The sequence below is a fragment of the Agelaius tricolor genome, unplaced genomic scaffold, assembly GCF_023055355.1.
Source record: "Agelaius tricolor isolate 1412-34295 unplaced genomic scaffold, bAgeTri1.0.p SCAF_2, whole genome shotgun sequence".
In the NCBI taxonomy this organism is placed as follows: Eukaryota; Metazoa; Chordata; class Aves; order Passeriformes; family Icteridae; genus Agelaius; species Agelaius tricolor.
The window spans coordinates 87759194-87773001 of NW_027269262.1; the positions used below are offsets into that span (position 1 = coordinate 87759194).

General features: G+C 40.1%; 1 protein-coding gene across 2 annotated transcripts in view; it reads right to left on the reverse strand.

Annotated features, from left to right (window-relative positions):
* Positions 1–13808, reverse strand: part of KCNQ3 (potassium voltage-gated channel subfamily Q member 3) — a 191400-nt gene that overhangs the window by 20448 nt on the left and 157144 nt on the right. The window contains exons 4-10 of one of the 2 annotated variants that reach the window (XM_071421821.1): positions 12560–12732; positions 10426–10581; positions 8967–9077; positions 7865–7960; positions 6392–6486; positions 5079–5105; positions 1379–1435 (exon numbers count right to left, since the gene is read on the reverse strand). In XM_071421821.1, coding sequence (XP_071277922.1) covers positions 1379–1435; positions 5079–5105; positions 6392–6486; positions 7865–7960; positions 8967–9077; positions 10426–10581; positions 12560–12732 — 715 coding nt within the window. The remainder of the gene's footprint in view (positions 1–1378; positions 1436–5078; positions 5106–6391; positions 6487–7864; positions 7961–8966; positions 9078–10425; positions 10582–12559; positions 12733–13808) is intronic. The other variant, XM_071421822.1, reaches the window with a different exon arrangement.

A 13808-nucleotide genomic window follows, 5' to 3' on the forward strand; every position in this document is an offset into this window, starting at 1 on the left:
ACTAAAGACTTCACTCTGCACTCTGAATCTTGAGGCCTAAATTTGCAAGTTTCTAACATGTGAGGAGGAAACATGGAAACATCACTTCTAAGTCAACAAATTTCCACACTTCTTGGTGGTGTACATCCTCACTGGTATTTAAGGGTGGCTATGACTCTGACCATGTCAGACTATGTCAGACTGACCTACCATCCAGACTATCTGCCCACAAACCTGAGCACAAATCAAAACTTCAGCTCAACTTTGATGCCCTTCAGAAAAAGAAAGCACTTTTACATACACTAAAGGCCTTTGCTTAGCTCCTTCTCTCATCCACACTTTCTAAAGGGATTGGAGATGGATGAAAATAAATAATGTCACATAAATCTATGGGAAGAATAATCCAAATCCAATTCATTGTGAAACCAGGATGGATATTTTTCACCAATGGATGCAGCCATTGTAGGTAGAAATGGCTGCTGACCCACTTTTTGCTTCAAAGTGAACATATAATGTATCAATCACTAGAAAGCAAATCAAACTGCTAAATCAAAGTCTCTTGACTATTGGGCATGGGCCAATAATCAAATGAAAAAAATGGAGTGCTTTACTTGCTGCTCTCCAAAAGCTGAAGAGCTCCAGCTAGAAAAGCTGAGTTGCAGGTAGATGGTTTCATGTTTGTGGAATGAAGCTGGAATGAGAACAACCAGATAAAGTTGAATGACAGCAAGGTGTGGGATAGAGTGAAATACTTTGCAATTCAGTCAAAATATTATTTCTAATGATGTGTCTTTTGTATTCCTGAAGTGCCACAAGCTATGACTATGTCTCTTTACAGGAAGGTAAAGTTCTTGCCCCAGGTCTTAGGTCACAGTTCAGCAAGATATTTAAGCATGTCACTAACTTTATCCAGATGGTCAAAAGCATCCACTTGTTTTCCATTTGCTGAACCAGAACCTGCAAATACACATGCAAAGACGTTGTTCCACTGAACTCAAATTCAAAGTAACTTGCATGAATTGTGTTGGCAGGGTTGGGACCACATAAGGAACAGTGTTTAGCTCTTACAGTATATTTTTCTCACAGTAAATTTCAAAATTCTTTGCAGACTAGGCTAGTTTAATTTCCATTTGATAGAAACAGAGAAAAACACCTGTTTCTAAGCAGATTCTTTGGAGAGCTTGGATAATATCCCATGTTTTCTGAACAGTAGAACAATTAACTATTTGTAAGGTCATGCAACTTTCTTTTTATGCTTAATAAATTTTCAGTCTTATTGTCCCTTACTTTTGATGGTGGTTATGTGAACTACTGTAGTAAAAACAGAAAGTGCAGGCAGAGAATGGCATGCAAGAAATATGAAAAGAATAAGGCTGAACTGTTACTTGAACATATATACCTAAGTTTTCTTGTGAGGCTTGATCCAAAGAATGACTCCCTACTAATCATGACATTACTGTAAAGTGAAGAAAAGTTAATAAGATGAGACATTAATGATTACCCATGAAAAGCTCTATGAAAAGAGTGGGAGCCTTTCATTTGTAGTTAATGCAGTGTGTAGATTAGAGTGGCCTTTTTTCCTTCCTGTTTTGGGCAGATGTATTAGGATGAATAGCTTACAGTGAAATTTTACACTTTGAAAAGTAGGGTTTTATTTTCATTTTGTTGTCAGCATTGTCAATACAGAAATGTACCACATTTCATGAATTCTTTCATACTCCTGTAATAGGAAGGACAGGTACTCATTATGCCACTCCTCTAAAAAATCAAATCAACTTTCCAAAGACATAGAAATATTATTTGTCTTGTAGAGATAAAGAAACAGGGATAAATGACTTTTCTGCAATCACATAATAATAGGTCTAGGAATGAGCATACTCTCCTGATGTCAAGTTCTAAAGCTGGACAATGAGGATCAGGAGTAAGACCCTAGAAGTTCAAAATTCTTCACTAAGGTGCCTGTACATGCAAGTTTAAACTCTGGTCAAAGTCAGTGGAACAGCTGCTAACAACAGCACTGAAAAATGAGGCCCCAATATTAATTCCTGAAACATAGACATAAAAAGTTGCTCAGAACAAAAATATGTCTGGCAAGCAAATGCCCATCCTAAATGTAGGTCAGGCTCCCAAATGTTTGCTGAATCATTTGCTGCATGCCTGCAGAAATGAGCATTAGCATCTCTTCCTCATAAATCTCCCTTCTGGAGAGCTGAACAGATTAAAAAGCTTTGCAATACAGGGAGAAAAGCAGTTGCTGTCTGAGATTTCATGGGGCTATGAGGTTTAGGCATTGACTAAGGGAAAAAAAAAAAGCTGGTGGCACCTCTGGCAGGAGGTCAGTAAACTCCTCATCAGTGAGCCACAGAGAGCACAGCTCAGTTCCTCCTGGGTTGGGGAATACACATAGGGAAGACACTGTTCTCAAGAGCAGCATCATAACTACCACTTCCCTTTGCTGTTTACAGGACAGAGTCGAGCTCCAGTCCAATGTCCTCTTCATCATATCTCATATCTTCGCAGCTTTATTTTAAAGGGAGCTTCAGTAAAGCCTTAGATTGCTGACAAAATTTACTTGATTTTCCACTGTGAAAAGTCCTTCCCTGCAGCCTTGCCTTGGGATCCAACTCCTGAAATGGACTTTTCCACTCATTTGTGACCCCTGTGTTCTTCCCAAATGGTCTAAGAACAGGGTCCTGTATCTGTCTGTGACTTTATCATGCAAGCTCCTTCTTCTCTCCTGGTCCAGGGGAGATCCTAGAAGGATCTGTCATGGAGTTCAACTCTAGAACTGTGGAGTTCCTAAAGAGCTTTCACTCTACTCACTAAAAACTCTGCCACTTAAAGCACTTCCTGTCCTCAAATTTTGACACAGCCAGGCCTCATTTTTTGTTTATTAAAAGCTTCTGTGAAAATTTTGGACCAATTTTTCTCTCTCCTTTGTCAACCATGGATCAGATGATGCAGTTTATTACTACAGCAGCCTTACTACTTATTTACTTTCTCTTTAAGTACTAAACTGATGGAAGAACCTGGAGACTGAAGACACTTATGGGCTGTTCTCCCCATTAGGACCACACTCCCTTATTGCTCATTTATTTCAATACAGTCAAAGCACAAACTGCAGTGGAGTACAAGGAATACTTTCTATACCAAATCACTGCAGAAGGAAGAAGATAGAAGATTGTTTTTTAATTATCTTGTTTGTAAATAAGAGTTTTATAAGAGATGAGATGTGGTACTGTCAAAACAACCAGATTTTATGGCTCAATCACATTTCTACTGAAGTCAGTGGATGTTCCCACAAGTGCCATCATATGTCTGTTTACCTGGAGGGTTTCCAATCCCTTTAATTGAATGCCTCATTCCATAAACACATTTCTGCTAGCAGGAAGGCTCCCATGCAGGTGTACTGATGATTTTGCTGAGGGTTATTATATATATAATAAAATAAAACCAAATTATATCCAGCTAGAATGAGGGGCCTTGGGATTATAGCTTTAAAGATTTTGAGCTGTGAGTCATACTTTTCCATTTTTAATTCAGTGTGTTGACATCAAATGATTTTTACTGCCTGAAAGCTACAGTAACTCAGAACTGCTGCAGGTGCAGGAGCTGTGATCAACAGTGAACTGCAGCAGGCATTCTCTTACCTAATTTTAATCTGCTGCTGCTTCTCAGCCAGAACATTTTGACTCAAGTTATGGAATTACTCAAAAGGATTTCAGCTCCTAAGTTCTTCCCTACATATTAAAGACCAAAATTCAGCTGTTACCAAGACTGGAGATGGCTAAAATCTTCAAACGTCTGCATTAATGCAACTGAGCTTGCCCATGACTGCTTAGCCTGGGGCGTGCCATGGCTGTAAAGTACTTGAGGTCCATGGGGATTCACAAACTGGGTGCCTCCCACCCAGTCATCTTTGAGATGAGCTCATTATTTTGGTGGTAAGAGGAGGAAGACATCATTTCCCAATAATTTGTCACTAGAGGACTCGCTTGAATTGTAAGAAAACTCAAGATAGGTTTTTCTTCTCTGCTAAATAAAGCTTGAACCCCAAAAGTACCTAGGAGAACAGCAAGTGTAATATTTTTTTTTTGTCAACTTCCTTTATTGAAGTTCTCATGTGTTACATGGAATATTTAAAAAACAAAAATAAAAGCATAATTTTTCATCAAGTCAGGGACTAGAACTCCAGACCTGACCTCTGGCTCACAGTTTTGAAATGTAGCTACAATTTTGTTCCTTTTCTCTGTGCTGTAAATGGTGAAGCAAACTGAAGTAGCTTCAGCACTGTGGAGCTATTTATCCTTTAATTGCTATTGAATTACATTGTGGGTGACCCATTGACAGTGGTTTAACATTAAGTTTTGAGTTACAATTATTGTATGTGCATTTAACTCTTCTAATATCTGAAGAGGTTATAAAGATATCATTTCCATTTGAGGCTTTGCAGGTTGGCTGACTGTGGCTGCTCTGCAGTGACTGGCCAGTGCTGGGGTTGAGGATTCCTTCATTCTCTTTGCTTGTGAATACCCTGGTGTGATGGGCAGCTTTCCTGTTTTATTCAGCATGGGTGACACCAGGCCCTCAAACCTAATGCAGCTTTTACAGTGCTGCCAGAGAGAATGACTATCCTGGTGGTTCATCTTAGACACCCATCTCTTTATTTATTGTCAACAAATCTTTGCACTGGGTGAACTGTGACTTGCTCACACCACAACATTGCTCTGTGCAAGACTGTGGAGCAACAGCAACCAGAGTCTTAAATTCCCCCCAGAACAGCCTGGATGCTAAACCCTGGCTCTGCAGCATGGATCAGGAGAAATCTACACCATGATTAGTCATAACAAACAATAAAGCTGTTTACAGACAATCAGCAAGCAACACTGCCTTTGTACAATTAGCATTTTAGCTGTGTTGTTAAACTAGGGGAAAAAGCAAGCAGTTAAGAAATGGACTTGTTAATAATTTTTAATGATTACCTGTGGTGTTAGTAGCATGATTTAGTTAACAGCTCATGAATCCACATAGAACTATTTAGCTTGCATCCTCCAACAGCTGTATTAAAACATATATGTATAATAATGACAGCTACATACCTGGCAGTACCATCCAATTGCTCTTTCCTTTTATAGAAGAAAGGATGCATTACAAGAAAGCAAGGAGAGAAAAATCATATCATAAATTCAGCATATTTTTAAAATATAAATTGCTAATCTACTGCTAATAACTTATACCTCTTTTGTTCTGTGACCATAACTGACAGAAAAAGCAGAATAAAAGCTAAATTTTCAATGAGCTATAAAGCAAAAAAATAATTGATTTAGATTCCTGAAACCAGTCTGTGCTGCTTTGACTGACAATCCAGTCTTTGGTTAGAAGTGATCTCTCCTGCCCTCCTTCCCAGGTTCTTATTTGCAAAATACCTATTAAATTTCAGATTGCATTTGGATCACAGAAGAACCTACACAAAATGAGCAAGCTTGAAGTCACAGTAATGAGTCCAGACTCCTTATAAATCTGAGAATTACTCTCTGGAAAACCCTGCAGTCAAGAAATCCTGAAGAAATTATTCTGTAATGGAAAATGTGGGAATAGACAGAAAGTGAAAGAGATAAAGAAAAGGAAAGAAATGTACTGAGCCTTAATCAAACACTTTTGGTGCTAGGGTTTTTTTGTGTTTGTTTGTTTTGTTTTTGTTTGTTTGTTCTTTTTGTTGTTGTTGTTGTTGAGGTTTCCTTTTTGAAACACGTGAAATTGGTTCTAAAAATCTATTGTGACTAAAACAAAGATAGAGTGAGTGTTTGTAATTTGCCCTTTGTGAAAGCAGGAGTCTGAAACATTTCAAGGGATTCTTGAGCAACAGCTGGAGCTTCAGTATCAGGGCAGTAAGCACAATTATGCATGGAGACCTCTGAGTTGAACAGTAGTTTAAGGGCACTTCTTTTTCAGAATGAGGCACAACAGCAAGAGCAGGAGGAACATTTAAAGCACTAACTTGGATATGTAATGCCCATTGTTATCAGCTGATAATCTGTAGCTAAAAGTCTTGGCTTTTCATAGGGCCATACAGGTTTTTTAAAAAACATTTAAAAATCTTAAGACCTAATGTGAGAAAGATGCCTGCTGGATAACCAAGGAGAGTGAGGATCAATCTAATAGCCATAAACATATAAGCATCTATTTTATCTGAATATCTTTATGTATGGAATACTTTCACTGAACTCAGAAGTGGTGACTGAAATTAAACTACTACCTCAGAAAAGATTCCTCTTCTTCAGAAGAGTTTTCTGGAAAACATCTGTTACCTACAAAAGCCTCGCTGATATATATATATATATATAGTCTGTGTTTCCTATCCTGACTGATACTTCACAGAAAATGATGATGGAGAGGTGGACAATGCACTTACCTGAAAAATGGAAATGATACAATTGATTCATAAAACCTCCAGGTAGCAACTAAATCAATCCTGTTGGGGTTAGTAGCATAGTATCTCCAGGCAGCCTAAATTACAGGGGAGAGGAAATAATTAGTGTTAGGTGAAGTTATTTCCCAGCTGACTGCAGCCAGACTCTGTCAAAGAACATAACAATGCACCTGAGTCACTATCTGAAAATTAATTACTAATCAGCCATACCAAATGAGTGCGACTATATGGAAAAGATTTTGACACTGAATTTTGATCTTGGAGGGCTGTTAAAGGAAACAGAACATGGAGGCAACCATTATCAGAACATGACATTACATTAGACTAAAATGGTTTTATTGTTCTGTCTGGTATGTCTAAAAGAGCTTCAAGCACTGCTGGACTTGTCCAGTAATTCTGGAAGTACTTAGGACAGTTTGCCCCCTAATGTATCATCAGAAGAAATTTTGCTGAGCAATTTTCTACTTCAGCATTTAGTTCAAATTAAAATTTCCCCCAAAAAATTTCCCCAACCTGAAACCCACTAGCTGCATAAGCTACCTGATCAGTGGAGATGCTTTAATTTAAAATTAAGTTTCATCAAATTCTATTCACAATTCATGCCTGCAGCCCCTCTGTTTGCTAAAGCATGTTTTTAATGAGAACAGCCATGAATTTTAATGCCATTCAGCCTATTTCTCCTGAGGACTGGTTCAATCCTGAGCACCAATGCTTCCATTTGTTATCACAGAAACTTTCTCTGTCCCTCTGTGAAAATGCTGTCATTTACTTAACCGCTATCAGGATGTGCTCCACACCTAGTAAGAATAAAGAATTTCAAATTTTTCAGTACACAGACGAATGATTTTAAGCTTAATATCCTGAATTCATAACAAAGGCCATAACTGATGTCCAAGTGAGGTAAGGGCTCTCTTCCCATTCAATTTCTGGACCATCCAGTGACATAACAGAGGATACAGGGTGTGGTTTAGTTTTTAAACCCCACATATACTATTTATGTTATTTGCTTTGATTGAAATTGTCACTGTATATTGTGTTACTTCTATTGCTGTTTTCACATCAATAACAACATAACTGTTTGCACAGAAAAGCATTTTCTCAAGGGAACTGAAAAAAAAAATTGTATTTTGTAAAGAATGTGTTTTCAACAGCTTGTTTCCTGCGATTTTGTGGCAGTGATGAAGAAGCCAGTTGGTTTACAGAAGCTAGCAGATGAGATCCTTTCTTTGCAAGACACTGTTCTTCTGAAAGATATTCTGGGAGTTGAGAGATTCCGCAAAACTGCAAAGGCCTTTGGATTATCCAGCTCAGTGTGAAAAACTGACAAACAAAAATTCTCACCTCCTGCAATGGGAAGTGAGAATTTGGGCAAGGGAGGAGTGGTGGCCCTTGCTAACATGATGCAGCAGTCTTCATGCACAGCACTTTTTCAAGGCAGAGGAAAGGGCTGCAAACCTGAATGAGCTCAGCTGCTGGCTTTCTTCTTTTCTCAAAATGTTTCTGACGATGCTGCTCCTGGACCTTCAGTGCCAGCCCTGACCCCAAAATGCCCTGAAAGCACAGAGTGATGCAAGATTTTAGACTATTCTTACTCAGAACAAAAGGGATTAATGATGAGAGGATGCAGGTCTGTGGGTGGAGATGGAGATGGCTACATGGAGTCTTTGTGCAGTTCCCATGCCTTTCCTGCTGCTCCACTCATGGGACAGGAGGTTGTCATGATCCTCTCAAGGACCACAGGCCACACCAAACTATTAAAGGTCCTCAAGAGGCTTCTTGAATGTCTACTGCCTTTCCAAGCTGGTGGTGTCCAGCTGCTGTGTTACTTTCCATTTCCACTGAAACTCTGCTTGCATGATACAATGGTTGTGCTAGACCATGCTTTGGTCTGAGAGTGCAGGACTTGTCATCCACTGTGAAATTCTTTCCAAGTCTGGATCTAGAGGAAAAATATCCTAAAATCTGGGATTGGGGCAGTTTCTATTGCCATTCAGCCCATCTGAGTCAGATTTTGTTTCATTCTTATCTGAGGACATTTCAGACAAAGGAAATAAAGGGCTGGATAAGATGGGTCAAATTCTAATTATTACAATGGTAGACCCCAAATCCTTTGGGCTGGATAAGATGGGTCAAATTCTAATTATTACAATGGTAGACCCCAAATCCTTTGAAAATATGTTTTGTGGGGGTTATGCTAATACCAGTAAAGGGGTTATGCTAATACCAGTAAATTACCATGTGCCAGTGTACAGTCTCATGAACTGCCTTGTGATTTCCCAGATTGTTCACTTGCTGGTTTAATTTTGTCCTGTGCTAACTAGCACTGTCAGACAATGCCCACATAGTGATTCAAGGAGTATTGGGGTGACATATTATTCCCAATAGGCTATGTGCAAAGTTGGGCAGAAACAAGTTCCATTTACTCATACAGACCCACTCAAGAATCTGGAGTACTTCTTTAAAGGGGATTTGGTTCCAATGGTGATTTTATTAACTTCACCTTCTTTTTGCAAGTGCACAGAGCTGAACTGTGTCTAACAGAGGGGAAGGTACTTACTGCAGGAAGAGCAAAGAAGGACACTCCAATGAGAGAGAAGGTGGCTGCAATCAGCCGTCCCTCCCATGTTTTAGGGGTTTTGTCTCCGTATCCAATTGTGGCAAGTGTGATCTGTGGGCACAAGAACCAGGGTTTAATGTAAGAAAAACAAAGCCAACAGCTCTGTGTAAATGTCACCATGAAAGTTGTGTAACTCACTTAGCCCTGAGGGTGCTCATGCACAGCTTGGTGGAATAGGATCTTGAGGATGGGTCAACCAATTTTTTGGTGGCATCATAATCCCAAGGCACTGCATGGAGAATGGCTTTAGTCTGAAAGCAGCTGCCTCTTACAGGTGCATTTGCTGCAAGTGAAGTCCACATAAATCTCCTGCCCACCATCACTACAGAGTCAGGAATGGGATTTGCCACTTAACAGCTTGCAGACCCTTAATAACCTGTCAGAATTAGCTCTACCTGAAGTCCTGGTCTTTCTTAAAGCAAAGATATCTTTGTGAAAGCATTCTTCTTTCTGGCACAATTGTTAATTTCCAACTGCGTACGTTTTCTCACCACTGAGACTCCATCTAAATGTCCTGGATATAAAAGGACATGGAAACATCCAGGTGTTCTAGGCAACACTTGGTACCTTTTGACTAATAATGAGGGAAGGGGAGTATTTTATATTTATGAGTAAACTTCATTGAATAAAAAATATGCTGCTGAATTTAAGTCACAGCATGACATAGACTTCCTTTTCAGTAACAAACATGAATTCTGGAATGGCAGGAGTATCTGTGATTGAATGAGAGTGGTGCAAACCAGTACTCCTCTCTTAATCAGAAGAGACAAGAACAGATGTATCAAAAATCCCTCTTGTTCAGCATCCTACCACCAATGGCACTCCCTGATCTTTGGGGAATGCATGTAGGACATAAGAATTGTTATGCTAACCTTTCCAGAAATATTTTTTTACTTCCTCCATTTGAACCCAGAGACATCTTCAGTCAGTGGCTCCATAAGAACTAAACCTGCCATGCATGTCTTCTTCAATGGCCCAAATGTTTGGTGTTCTTTGACAGCCCAACAGACCCATCCACCGGGCAGCTCTGGCTCTGCCACTTTCAGAGGAACACAGCTCTCACTGCAGGACACTGCTGGCATGGGAGCTCTGTCTCCCATAGTGCAGTTACCCCTAAAGAGATGCTCCTCTAAAAGAGGTTTCCCAGACACCAGGAATAGATTGATTTCTGAAGGCGGTTTAAGCACCTAAGGGCCATTTTCTGAAAATCAACCTGAAAATCAACAGGGTTGTAGGTTCTCTTGATTGGTTGTAGAGGCACCTTTACTTTGGTAAAGTTCCTGGGTAATGTGCCTTTCACCCACATATAGCAGCACTTGCACTGTAATCCCTAAAACTTTATCTCTTCTTGGATATGAAGTTTTAAAGAAGTGTATAATGTAATTTTGGAGTCACTTACCAGCCCCCACCACAGTGCATCTGCATAGGTTTCAAACTCCTCTTTCATCTCCACCCCATTAGCATCTTTTTCAGGAACATCTTTTTCAACCAGATAAACAAGAAATGAGGATAAGATGAGTGTCAGGAACCCAATGTACCAAGCAGTGATGAGTTCCTGCAAAAGAAACAGATGAACACAGAGGGGCTGAAAAGAGCCTCAATATCCACAGTGGCAGAGTAAACATCAGGAGGCGAGAGAAGCACAGAGGGTAACAGCAGAGCTGTCACTGCTGGCTTTGGTCACATCCATGACCAGCCCAGCTCAGCACTTAGTGGGAAACAATGCAGAGATTTACAAGAATTGGCCCTTACACAGAACTTTCCTTAGGAGCAGCCTGGAGGAATCTGCAGCTGTGGCTCTGCATTAAGCTGGGTTAAGGGCTTAGCTGCACCCATGGCACAGGGGGCTGCAGGGCTCTGATCCTGACCTTGACTCTTTCCTTTCCTTCTTCCCCTGGGCCTGGTCAGTCTTGGCAAACAAACCAACAGCTCTGCCCTTTCCCTACCTCCAAAGAGCCAAGGCTGCAGGATGCATTTCCATCTCTTCAGCCGTAACAAAGCTGATCCCATCACGAATGATGTTTTCAAAATTAATTCATGCAATAAGAACAGACCTTGAATATATTCTTGTGCAAGCAAACCCCAAACTTTGCTGTTTTAGAGAGAATGACTGGAGTGCCCCACAGAGTTGGGGCAACCACCCAAGTTAAAATCCCAGAATGCCAGCAATATCTGAAACAAGGCAGAAACATTTTTTTTTTTTAGGTCTTCAGAGCTAGGTAAAAAAAATCAATATTCCAATTCATTTTTATCATTCATATTAGTCATTCATCCAATTCAATTCACTGTATTGGGAAAGAAAAAAAAAAGGCTGTAGCTGAGAACTTTGGAATTGAATATTGAGACAAGAGAAAAACTTTTCTAGCTAATTTCTGGTGTGCAGTCACAGAAGGAAATAAGCAAAATTGTTTTGTCATTGTCTCCAGTAAAGCAAAGTTCTCACAACCCACTCTAATCTCCCCCAGCCAGCTGAGGTCTAAAAGTGCATGGTGGGGAACCAAACAAGTAATATTTGAATGAAATCCCACACCATGAAGCCTTTAACAATTTCTAAACAATGTTTTTGTTACATAGACTTCTTCCGTGATCTGTTTCCTGAGAAACATTTTTGACATAAGTGTTTATCTGCCACCTGTCTTGTAGCAAGTTTATATGAGGAAGAAGCAGAAGTTCATAAGAAATGAAGTATGGTGGGCATCCCCATTAGTCTGTGCACAGAAGCAAAGTCTAAATATGCTGTGCCAGCTGGCATTTCAGCTTTCAAAACCCCCTAAGATGTCAGGAATGTCATTCATGGGTAAGAAAAAGCAGTATGCAGTGGAGTATATGTCGTTTTTCTATATCCTGTGCAGATGAGAAATCTCATCTAGAGGATTTTTAAGCAGATAGTTTTAAACTTGTAATAATGTTTTGTGAAAACCCAAGAACACAAGTAGCTGTCTGGTGCAAGACAGGGTGTGTCTGACTACAGCATCAAGTTAGACCAAGCAAAGATGACTTCAGGAATTTTTGCCTGTCTGGGTTCCCACTATGTACATCTCTGTATTGTCTGACCTAAGCTTCCAAAGAGAAATTTTACTGGTAGCTCCCTTGGAAACCACATTTCTGTGCATATTTCTCAGGCTACTCAGCCTCTTTCCATCCCTTCAGAGGCCTGCTCCATCTGTTGATCGGACAGGTCTGAGAAGCCACTACAAACATGTTGCAGCTTCCCAGGCTTTTTTGTCAAGGGTTTCAGCATCCTTCACTATAAAAGGGATGTCCCTGCTTCCATTGACAGTAAAGGCAAAATTCTTGTTGTAATGTGTGGGAATGAACATGGTCTCATTTCCCAGCACACTATTGAGCACAGAAAGGTAAAACGAAGGGCAAAATGGTTCAGAGAATGGAAAAGGGAATAAAGCTGAAAGAACAAAGCTGTATTTTGAACTGCTAAACATAACCCCAAGGCACTGCTGTACCTGTGCACCCCCTCTCTTTCCTTTTAATCTTCCTCCCCAAGCCCCATGTGAGCCTGCAAGCTCCTCACTCACTTTGCTGTGTGCACAAATAGCTGATCCTAAAAGTTTCCAGGTGCCGCCGCGCCGGTCCATGCGCAGCATCCGGAGGATCTGAAGGAAGCGGAGGCTTCTGAGAGACGTTGCCAGAACATTGCCCTGGTTCCCAACAGCAACCACTGGCACTGAAGCAATCAGCACAAAGATATCTGCAAGGCAAAAAGGACAAAGCCTGCCAAAAAAAGTGGCCCCATCACCTGCTTCTTAATCCCATCTGGCTGCACTGCAAATTTCCCTAGGCGAGTTTCAGAGCTGCCTGAAAATGCCTTCTCCTGCCAATTAATCAGATATCTGCAGCTGCCACACCAGTATCAGGCACAGAACCTCCTGGAAAGCCTTGGGATCTATTTACAGATCAATGCACTGGACCTGAGACACTGAACTTGCTTAGGGATGCATGGAAACAGTGTCATAATGCTGACAGAAAATCAGCCTTAACTTCATCTGTACCACTGCAACACCATAGTGAGCAGGTCAGCAGATGAGAAATTCAGGTTTGATGGTACCATTTTATTCTTTTGGCTGAGTTTTCCCACTAAAATCATGAAGTCAGTACTACTTTTTTTCTTTAAGTGCTCACAGAAGCAATTTGCTGATGACTGAAGAGGTTTGAAATGTGAATAAATTCTTTTTGTTTCCTTTCTTTTCCATGTTTCACCCTGTCTTTTGATCCTATATACACATACAAGAAGAAAGTGGTACCAAACAGCTTCAAACATTCTCTGGGCACTCAGTCTTTGAATTGTATTTGATTTGAATTTGAATTATTTGAATTGAATAAAAAAAATTTCTCTTTCCAGCCAAAAAAGTGGATTTCAGATATATTCACTTCCAATCATTCTCAAAACAAACTTGTACCAGTGGCAAATGAGAGATGATTTTAATAAATCCAGGATATCTTTTGTTTTTTACCCAGATATCAATGAAGATTCATACTCAGGAGGGAGATGACACTGTTACTGAGAAGGAATGAGACAGAATCAATCCCACTTGCTCACATCTGCTGCCTTCACAAACCTACTAGAATATAAGAATCTGTACAACAGTAGCACCCAAAGGAGCATTACTAAATTGAGGATAGCACAGATGCACAAAGAAAATTTGTGACAATTTTGTCTACCATTTAGATCCATGAGATAAACAAAAAGAGAGGCTTGTATTCATGCAGCACCATGGTTCCCAGAATGTGTGCTGTACAAATAAAGAAAAAAAAACAGTGCTTGGC